Source organism: Ictalurus punctatus, chromosome 10 (assembly GCF_001660625.3).
Source record: "Ictalurus punctatus breed USDA103 chromosome 10, Coco_2.0, whole genome shotgun sequence".
NCBI classification, from domain to species: Eukaryota; Metazoa; Chordata; class Actinopteri; order Siluriformes; family Ictaluridae; genus Ictalurus; species Ictalurus punctatus.
Window position 1 is genome coordinate 26,338,663 of NC_030425.2, and position 11,068 is coordinate 26,349,730.

At 40.4% G+C, this 11,068-nt stretch overlaps 1 protein-coding gene across 1 annotated transcript; it reads left to right on the plus strand.

The window, feature by feature from the left end:
* The first annotated feature begins 548 nt into the window (after positions 1-548).
* Positions 549-9,235, plus strand: ist1 (IST1 factor associated with ESCRT-III). The gene is made up of 10 exons (XM_017477923.3): positions 549-680; positions 2,241-2,341; positions 2,433-2,613; positions 5,427-5,514; positions 5,593-5,676; positions 5,762-5,872; positions 5,959-6,144; positions 6,241-6,354; positions 7,583-7,619; positions 7,714-9,235. Exons 2-10 carry the CDS (start codon positions 2,254-2,256, stop codon positions 7,878-7,880), a joined length of 1,056 nt encoding a protein of 351 aa, XP_017333412.1. The 5' UTR covers positions 549-680; positions 2,241-2,253; the 3' UTR covers positions 7,881-9,235.
* The last annotated feature ends 1,833 nt before the right edge of the window (positions 9,236-11,068 follow it).

Here is an 11,068-nt window from a genome sequence, read left to right on the forward strand (position 1 = left end):
TCGAAAAGCATGATGTTATTCTTTTACAAAAATCACATCTTTCTCTGAATCGTTTTGTATGTTTTCAGTCATTTTTAAATGACTTCAAATACTCTGACTTTGTAGAAACTCTCATAGAATTTCTGATCTTTTAAAATGGGAATTGTATGTTTTAATGGAAGCTGTAGTGGTTCCTATGAGTCTCTACTGGTAATTTATTGCCTTCTATTGGTGGCATATTATGTCTATTGGATACCATTAAGGACCAGTAATGGTAATGGCAATGGTTTTTATGCTTGCTGGTGGTTTGTTATGGTATTTGTAGAGGAAACCATTAGAATTTCTGTGATTGTTTCTATTGTGTGTTTTTTTCAGCAGGGATTGCATTCATGTGTTGAATTTATCTCAACTTTTGCACTCATATTCTTGTTATATTCAAACTGACAGGGCTTTCAATGTATTAAATTGCTTATTATTTTACGTTTAAAATAATTACTTCACGACTTCGAACCTCCCCCCACCCCCGTTGCTATGTGTAGCTTTTCGCCCATTGTTGTTACAGGGGAGTTTCCCCGATGAGTAACTATGTGACGTAAGACGTCATGAGTTACGTTCAATGCGGAAGTAAAAAGAAGCTTCATATCATTTCCATCATCGAAATTGGTTACGCCTGTATAGTCTTCACACGAAATCGAAGAAAGGTAAGTACAACAATAACTCCTACATTTCTAACTTGATACCGATTCATAAAGACTTGTTTCAAGTATACAGTTTTTGTTGACGTTCTTCCTTTGACGTTAGCGACCTAAATAGCCAGCCGGTTCGTGTTATCTCTTCCTGGAGTGATTGCTCGCGTTTCTGGGCCTTGTTTTTTCCCCCTACCTGTTTTCCGATTCCTGAGCTGTGATTGGGTTAGGTAGTTCTATACGAGCAGTCCATTGGTTATAAGCGATGGTTGACGCAGGCGTTTGGCCTGCTAACCAATCGTAATGAAGGGGCGGGATTTCTACGAATACGGGTAATGGAAATAACATTTCCTGGTTGCTAGCTTAGTGGCCGCTAAGTTATTTATTTACACTCGTGAACTTGATATATATTATTCACAGAACATTAGTGGATTATTATAATATATATATATATGTATATTTTTTTTAAATGAGAAATAATTAGTAGTATAAGCATTTCGACAATAACGTGGTTTGTATGAGAATTAGTTGGTTGTAATGTTTATCCTTTCACGCAAATATATTTAGTTGGGTAGCTTAGCTTATTTTAACTGTACTGTGTTGCATGATTTATTAATTTTTTACTTAGTTTTATGGATACTTTTGGATTAAAAAAACCTATTTATTTATTGAAATAGGGAAATGGTGCAAGATACAGTCGTCTTATAATTATAGCTTAAATAATTGATGGTCTGTTGCCATAGCACCACCCAAAAAGCAGTCAAGCTGAGAACTTTTCAAGCTCTAAAGCTGTAACAAGAATCTGTACATATAACACTGACTACGTTTACATGGAAAGCAGTAATGTAATTATTGACCTTACTCTGAGTAAGACAATATTGTGATTAAGGTGTTTACATGAGTCGCTTTTAGAATACTCCTTTCATGTACCCGTTTTACGTGTTCTAGAACATAGTTCGATTTACGTCACCGCGCCACGCCGTCCGACGTTCCTCTAGAATTTCACGTATCAACATACAATTCGTCTTCGTTATGGTACCATATACAGTTTTGGGTATTTTTATAAAAATTTTTTACGAACGCTTCAAGTGCGGTTAATTATTTGACGTGCTAATAGACAACTGCTTGAAGCCTTGGGCTGCGTTCCAAACCGCGTATTTACTTTCTATATAGTAGGCGAGATGCATGTATTTCTCCTACTATAGGCCTATAGTAGGTAAGTACGCGGTTTGGGACGCAGCCGTGCTCTCTTGTTTGCCGTAAGACGGTTGTGTCCTGTCGCAAAATGCGGTGAAAACTCTCACACGACGTGAATAATGTGATTAAGGTGCGCGCATGTCTGTAATACACCTGGATAATGCGACTAAAATATGAATACTCCACATGTCTTAATTCGATTTGTGTTTACTCTAAGTATGACTTTAATCGGATTAAGGTCATTAAAAATCGCTGTTTACATGATAGTTTCTTAATCAGAGTATCGTCTTAATCGGGTTAATATCGGATTATTGTTGTCCATGTAAACGTACTGACAGTGTCCTTTCTGCTTGTTTTGTGTTTTGTAATCATCCGCAGTGATCTCTCCATCATGCTCGGTGGTGGATTCAAAGGAGAAAGACTGCGAGTCAATCTCAGACTCGTCATCAACCGCCTCAAACTGCTTGAGAAGAAGAAAAGTGAGTCGTCGTCATCGTCGTTCCTCCTTACTTGTTGTTGTTATAAAGAGGTAGATGTTCTCGCTGACTCGTTTTTTCTCTGTATCTCCAGCTGAATTAGCTCAGAAGGCCCGGAAGGAGATCGCAGACTACCTGTCGTCGGGTAAAGATGAGCGAGCACGGATCAGGGTGGAGCACATCATCAGAGAAGATTATCTGGTGGAGGCCATGGAGATCCTCGAGTTGTACTGCGATCTGCTGCTGACACGCTTCGGTCTAATCCAGTCTATGAAGTGAGTTTCAGAGGCAAGCGGTTAACTAATAATCGTCAGGGTTTGTAAGAATGCGTGAAAATCTTTGATTTGCAAACGTGCTTCTTCGTGAAAGAAACAACCAGAGAATAACGAGCTGTTCGTTATGTATGTAAGGATTAAAACACATCAAGATGTGTTTTTATTAGAAAAGAATCAACAACAGGGTGGAGTGAAGCGAAGTGAAGTGGAGTTCCTGGGACCAAGCTGAAGTTAGGGCTGGGGGCGATATGCTAAAAATATCATGTCACGATACTTGAGGACATTTCTGAGATACACGATGCGTATAAAGATATATAATTTAGCTGACAAACTGTCTGCAAAACAGTCGTGAAGTAAACAAAAACAGTTAAACTGAGTGTGACGATACTTTTTCTTTAATGCCTACGAAGACAGAGAAGATTACGTTTTTTAATTTATTTTTGAAATTACATCAAATCAACGGCATCCATTCAGTAGCAAAAAAAAAAAAAATACATCACCATACCAACAATATCTCAGAAAAGTGTATCGTAAAATCATTTATCGATATTTTTACTCGATATATATCACCCAACACTATCTGAAGTTGATTATGTTCTAATAACAGCACACCCTGAAGTGTTTTATAGCTTTTATCCCACAGAAATATGGCATTAGTTGTGATTTTTATTTATTAAACAACCAAAACATTGTACTTTTTATCGGTTTACAGTTATATTTAATGTTGTGGGACATCCTCGGATCAATTTGGATGGATGGATGGATAGATAAGATAGATAGACAGATTGACCTATCTATCACTGTATTCATCCCAGAGGGAAATTCACCTGTTACAGCAGCACAATGAGTTAGAAGTATAAGGTTTCTGTTATTACTTACAATATAGCAGCTATAAATAGTTATTCCTGCACCAACCTGTGTTTTTTTTCTACTTCTTGAGAAAGCACAGCTTGTCATGTTACAGAGAGATCCAGTATCGTAATATGTAAAGCCAAAGCTTTAAAGGGTCATACCAAACACACACAAACTTTTTGAAAAATGCAACTTAGGTCCTGTTAACACTAGTGTGTTTCGGTTTTAAAATGAAAACGATCCTCGTCCACACTGGCGTTTCCGCTGTGTTTCAGAAACGGTCTCCGTCCACACTACACGACCGAATACGCATGACACATGACCATTCATGCACACTGGGCATGCGCATACGAGTGTAAACAGGAAGTTGGTTGGTAGTCACCGGCAGGCACAACAATGCTAGTCACCGGCCGGCATTCCATGTAGGGCTTATGCCGCTTGAGACGAGATTTTTTGCCGATTGCTCTAATTATAGCTTGCTTCCTGCGCATGTCGGCAGCTGCAGTATTATAAAATACAGAATTTAACTGCACAATGGCAGCTAAGAATGACAACAAAGCCAGCAAAGCTTGCGGTTCAGTCTCCGTGTTGTTGTGTATACAATCAAGGTAGTGTCATATGGTAGGGGCTCGACGAATCGGGGAAAGATACGCAATGATCTTGAAGACCCAATCAGGGGGCGAATGTGGGCAGAGCCACGTCTTCGTTTTGGACTGTTTCCAAAAGTCTCTGTTTTCGAGGGTGGAAAACGCCGGAGTATTGTAGACGACAGGCGTAACCGTAGCAACAGTTATGCGTTTTAAAATGAAGACGCACGAGTGTAAACAGGGCCTTAAATGGGCGTGGATGGCTGTGAGAAGAAGTGGGGGAGTGGGCGAGGCAGGGGAGGAAGAGGGTTAATGTGCTGTCATGAATAATTAAGAGACAGCGTCTTCTCATAGGATAAGAACACACAGTCGTGAATAATTGAGACACCCACACGTCATCGAAGTACTATAGTACATTGCCACGTCACGGCCTGTGACTAAACTCACGGTGTAGATTTTAAACGTGGAAGATGAACATAGCGGGGAAAAAAGCTCAAAATTAACCAGTTTTCTCCTACAGTTCAAATGAACGGATGCTAACGTTGGTCTTTTATGACGTGCGACACAAACACCTCTGTTAAGATCACAGAAAATGTAGTTTAGTGTTTCATGACTCTTTAAGCGCTTGCACTGGAGACTCCTTCCAAAAATGCAAGACGATCTTCTCCTTACAGGAAGCTTCACCATATCAATATTTAGTTATTTATTTATTTTTAAAATCAGGTGTTGTGGAATGTCTGCCATACAATTCCTTGTGAATGAGTCGCTACTGTAGAAAAGATACCGCGTTAGAGCGAGCACGTTAATATTAACCTGTGATTTGAATTACAGCTGGAACTATTCAGAGCTGCAGTTATAGAAAAAGAACCAACACCTTCTGAGCAGTCCGAATTGAAAATTCAGCAGCGCTGTGGAAAATATTAGCATGTCTTTCATTAGCACAGTTTCCCTGCGTGCCCACTGAGCCCGCAGCGCCAGATTAATACATCTTAATAGAATTTAATGTAATGACTATAATCAGATTCTAGCACCGGATATTAAACAAGGAAGGTGGCCCGTTCGAGTAATTAAATGATTACCGTTATACTCTGACATCTGACCGGCAGATGTCAGAAGTGAATACAGAGGGCTGAATACACAGACAGCAGAAAGGAAATAGACATCCTTCTGACTTCTGTAATTTGTGCCATATAGCCTACAAAGGCTTTCTAACATTTTTATGACAAAAAATGCTATCTGAAATTCCGTCTATGACACAGCTGTGTGCTTGTATATTGAGCTGAATCTCCTGTGAACGATTTACAAACTATCCAGCTTGATAAATGTAGTCGGACGAATCAAGGAAATTGAGTTTGGTTTTCTTCTTCCTCACAGAGAGCTCGATCCTGGCCTTCAGGAAGCGGTGTCCACTCTGATCTGGGCGGCTCCTCGCCTGCAGTCGGAAGTCACCGAGCTCAAAATCGTAAATATCTTCACGCGCAAGTAACGCAAATGTACGATATTTCACCCCCGCAATATATTGATCTCGTTTCTTTTGTAGGTTTCAGACCAGCTGTGCGCCAAATACAGCAAGGAGTACGGCAAGCTGTGCAGGACGAACCAAATCGGAACAGTCAACGACCGAGTATGACTTCGTGCCAGATAGAATTTATTACTGTATAAAGAGTGCACTTTTATGCTTAACTTCTGTGTTGGTCGTGTTTTACCAGCTCATGCACAAACTGAGTGTGGAGGCCCCGCCAAAGATCCTGGTGGAACGTTACCTCATAGAAATAGCCAAAAACTACAATGTCCCGTATGAACCTGACGCGATGGTGCGGGTAAGGTGCATGCACGTGTTGCTAGGTAGCACTTGTTGTTGTGGTTTAGTCGGATGATTCTGTCTCATCGAGTGCTGTGTTTGTAGCCGGAGGTAGGAGAGGAAGCAGACCTTATAGACGTGGACAGCGACTTCAAGAAGCATGGCGGTGGAGGCGGAGGTGGTGGAGGTTTCACTGCTCCGGCTGCTGCTATGCCTATGCCTATGCCTATGCCCATGCCCATGCCCATGCCAACACCCACAGCCTTCAACTACCCTCCATCCAAAGGAGCTGTGAGTCCCCGTCATTCACACCTCCTTATCAGTCACATCGTGGATTAATGCTAATTTAGCATGCTTTTCTACCACTCTCTTCTCCTTTGTCTATAGGATCCCTTCAGCGCTCCTGCTGCCACTTATGATGTTGGCTTTAACAACTTCCAGCCTCCAATGAGGGGAGGGCAGCCGCCTCAGCTCCCCAGCTGCCCTCCAACCTACGAGTCTGTAAGTGCAAGTACCCCTGCCCCATTCTCACCCTTCCAGACCGAGCCGGACGTCCTGTTGACCTTTCAGGAAAGAGCAGTTTGTTCTAGTTCATACGCACTGTCAATTGTTGCTGCTTTATGTCTTCCTTTTGTTTGGAGAAACTAACCCCTGGGTCTTAATATTTACCAAATCCGGATGCTGGCGTGAATGGAATAGTGCATGGATAAATCGAAATAGATGACCTTCGACCTGAATCACTACACTATAGTCGAGTGCAAAAGTTTTCACACCCTTAGGCGTGAATGAAATGATGAAAAATATGGTATTTATAGCTAGTGTTGTTTCTGAACCTTTGGGGACCTTCAACAAGGTCCTTCTCCTCCTATTTCCTACCACCGGAGTTACTTCCTTCTTCACTTTCTTCATGGCTTCCTTAGTTTGTTCCGTCCTTCCTTCCTTCCCTACTTTCTTCCTGACTCTTTCATTCAGCCTGCCTGATGTTCTTTGTGGCTTCACTCTTCCATTCTTCCTGACTTACATCCTTACTGACTTTCCTTCCTTCTATCATACCTACCTACAGTATCTACCTACTTCCTTCCGTCTTTACTTCCTTACTTTGTGGCTTTCTTCTTCCATTCTTCCTGACTTGCATCCCTCCTTCATGTCTACATCCTTATTGACGGACTTTCCTGACTTCTTCATTGTCTTATCAGTAGTAGCAAAATTTATCAGTATTTTAAGCTGCTTATAAACGTGACTTAAAAATAAATACAAAATTCTCTAATTACTACCGATCTAATTAAGAAGATTCTAGCAGTTGTGGGACATCTTATTTCATAACATGCTTATTAATAGTTTATATGCCGCTTTAATAATTTTGTGTCTGTAGATAAAATGAAGGAAAGAAAAAAAACTCATTCAGAAAACATGGGGGTCCAAACCTTTGCACTCACCTGTATGTAGTGGTTATTGTATGATGTAATTATTTAAATTTTATTTTTTTTAAATGCAGTGAACACGTGCGCAGTCAGTCTCAGCGATTAACATGACAGCAGCAATTAACAGCTGTAATTAACATGCTCTGATTTTTGCTGCTCAATCATGAAAGAAAAATCAGAACTGGAATGAGCAAGCGATTTCCTTTTCCTTAAAGGAATAACACACTAACCCCAACGTCTAATCTATAATATTCAGAATAGTAGCACGTTTTGAATTCTCTCTAACATGCTTTGTGCTTTTATTGAAGATTGATGAGTTGGCTGATTGTCCCCAGGTTGTCCCAGGTACGTATCCCTATTCCCAGACTACCGAAACCTCACGTCGTGGTTGTAGATGTTCATTTCCTCCAGACACCTCACTGTGCGTTTCTCTGTGCAGCCTCTGGCCCGTCTGCTCAGACCTACGATAACAACATGCTTCCCGAGCTTCCCTCGGTTCCCGACACACTCCCTAACTCGTCCTTTGGCGGCAACAACGGTGCGTCAGACGACATCGACTTTGACGACCTGTCACGGCGCTTTGAGGAGCTCAAGAAGAAGACCTAATCTCTCAGAAGCCCACGTCTGTCCACATGTACGTCCGGTGGATGGAATCTTCAGGAGAAGAGGGGCAAAAAAAAAAAAGAAGCCCTGATCAGATTATTAACCCCAAATCTTCATCTGGAGCAGTGATTTCTAATTACTTCAGACATCAGTGTAACATTTACCTCATGTGGAAAAAAACGCACACAAAAAAAACAAAACGCACTGGTGTCTTTCTGGTGGAGGTTATTTTAATCATAACATCTCAACATGAAGGCTCTGATGGAATTTTCAACACCATAAATCAAGACTTTTCACTAGACTATTGCTATAATCCCTTTTTTTAAGCACTTTCCATATATGGCCTTTCTGTAATGTAATGTAATATAGCTAGAGCATTGCCACGCCCAGATGGTGTGACGTCATCGCCAGGCCACCGTTTTACTTTGTTACCGTCATTCATCTGGATAAAGGAATATGATTTAGTTATTAATAAGAAGAAAGATTTAATCCAACCCTTAGTGTTCGTACTATGTCAGAGGTGTTGAATGACTCAGCAGTTGTTTTCAATACTAACAGCACAGACAGGTTGAACCTGTTGCTGCTGATCACACCCGGTGTCAAGGTAGGGACTTTTCGAATGACTTAATCCACCACGTGGGCTACGTCACTGCTCAACACGGCTAATCTGATTCGTCGTGTGACCTGAATATCTCTGGAATGACACAGCTACCTTTTAATTGTTGATTTGAATAAATTAGCAAAGCATCACCTGATTACTAAGTGAAATATTTAGAAGTGGCAGACTTGCTTATTCGTACTTAACGCTAGGAATAACCTTATTAGCAGATTTACCATTTTTTGATGAGATGAAAATTTTCACATGGTCTGACCACATGATAAACTGACTCACTGGTTTTTATCTTCGAAGCAAACACTCCCAGAGTATTATTATCTTCGTCATTATATTACCATCTCCTGATCTGTGGCCTTGCCTTTTATTCCAGTTAGGTCCAGTTTCTAAATGTGTGTGTGTGTGTGTGTATATATATATATATATATATATATATATATATATATATATATATATATATATATATATATAATATAAAATTTTGGTGAAGGTTTTCCGTTTGTTTTTCTTGGCTTCTGGAGAGTGTTAATAATTTCGACATATACAAAAACTGTTTTGTTTGTGTAGTTCCGAAGGCTTTTCTTTTTTTTTTCCTTTTTTTTTTCTTTTCCTCCCCTCTTTCTTTATTCCCCATCCCTGTAACACTACTGTGCACCAATGGGAGCTTTAGGAATGCTTGTTACAAGTTTTACCATGTAGTGGACACATATCAGAAGGTTATATAATAAAGTATATTTGCTCAGAACTTTTCTCACACTATGAATTTTATTAAAAGGACTAATTTGAGCCACGTCTTTGTAAGGTACGTTTCTTCATTAACGGCATGTCACCTGATTTTAATTCCACGTGTATTTACCGCGATACACTTTGTAAAAAAAAACAAAACGACAACAAAAAAAACATCACATGCCAACGTTACATTCTCAAAGTCTTCACCAGAGGGTGCGCTAACTTTTAACTGCGGCTTAGTTGCAGTCTAACCTCAAAGTGCTTTGGATAAGCAGTAGCAGCTTTTTATTTAAGAGCATCACAGCTGCTTTACATTAATGTCCTATAGCTGTGTTTACTGCATTAAGTACTGAATAAAACGCAGTGGTGTGTAGTGTGATGTGTACCATTCAGAAGTTGTTTATTTGCCTCTAACAGCATGTCCTGAAATGTTTTATTCCTTTTAGACCTCAGCAACATGCCAACAATTGCGATCTTCCTTTAACAAAGAATGAAGTCGTACTTTTTTCAGTTTATAATTACAATTATACGACAATTAACTCAGTTTTGCTTATCTGATTGGACGAGCGTTCCAAGAGTGCTTGTATTTAGTATAACCGCATTGGGATGTTTCACTGTGTGTATCACTCTGCTCGTGTTTGTTCGCCACGTACGATTACACTTCTAGTAGCGGTCTCACTGAATCTGTTCCTACAGTAAAGTTGGTGACATCATCATTGGACATACGAAACACAGCAAGCAGCAAGAAACCCCTCTGTCCAGAAGATCTCCCACGGCCGAAACATACCGACTATTACAAACCGCTGACGATGGAGACTCTTTCCTTAAATGTTAAATGAATGTCTTTTTACAGAAAACTTCACCATGATCAATAATTATCATTGTTAAACGATATTGTTTTTGGCTTTTTAGTCTATTCTAAATTTTGTTCCAATAATGCACTGTATAGGGAATAGTTTCAGACATGACAGGAATTAATCCAGGGTCAAGGTTGTAATCGAAAGGTTAATATTTTAGTCATTGGTTTTGTTAAGTCATGGTTAAAATCAAGCGCTGCAGGACAACTCAAATCTAAGCTGAATAAATCTAAAGTGAACAAGTCCTTTATTAAAGCTAAACTCTATTGTTGGTACAAACCACGACAGACTTTTATGAGTTCACCAAGCAAGGACACCGATAAGACACTTCAGTACTTTCTTCCTCTCTCTACACTTTTTCTCCCACTCTTTATCTGTTAACATGCTAACGTGTCATGAGTTCATCCCTGCTGTTTACCATCGGCGCAGGCCATGACACGCTCATAGAAAAGTACGCGATTTAGATTACCTACGCTCTGTGCAGGTGGCCACACTAGACTCCTTGTTCTCAATTGGGTTATGGTTATGGAACTGCCAATCAGCTGTCAACAAGGCTGATTTCATTCCTGCCTTTGCCACCCACTTCTATCGTAGTGTACTGGCTCTGACTGAGACCTGGCTTCGAATAGGGAACACTACAACACCTGCTGCCAAGGTGTCCAATTTCAACTTCTCCTACACCCTCGAACATGGAAATTTACATCTCTCTCCCCCTTGCTCTAACACTTCCTTTGAATTTCAGGCTGCAGCCATTACTGACCCGGCCAAACTGCACTTTATCGTTATATATCGTCCTCCAGGTCAACTGGGCAAGTTCATTAAAGAGCCTGGTCCACCATTCTGGATGATGGAACTCCTCTTGTGGTCCTTGGTGACTTTGATATCCACCTAGACAAACTGCATACATCTGACTTTCTTGCTCTCATGCCCACATTTGACCTCAAGCAGATCCCCACCTCAGCAACTCTCAAAGCCGGCAAACAGTTGGACCT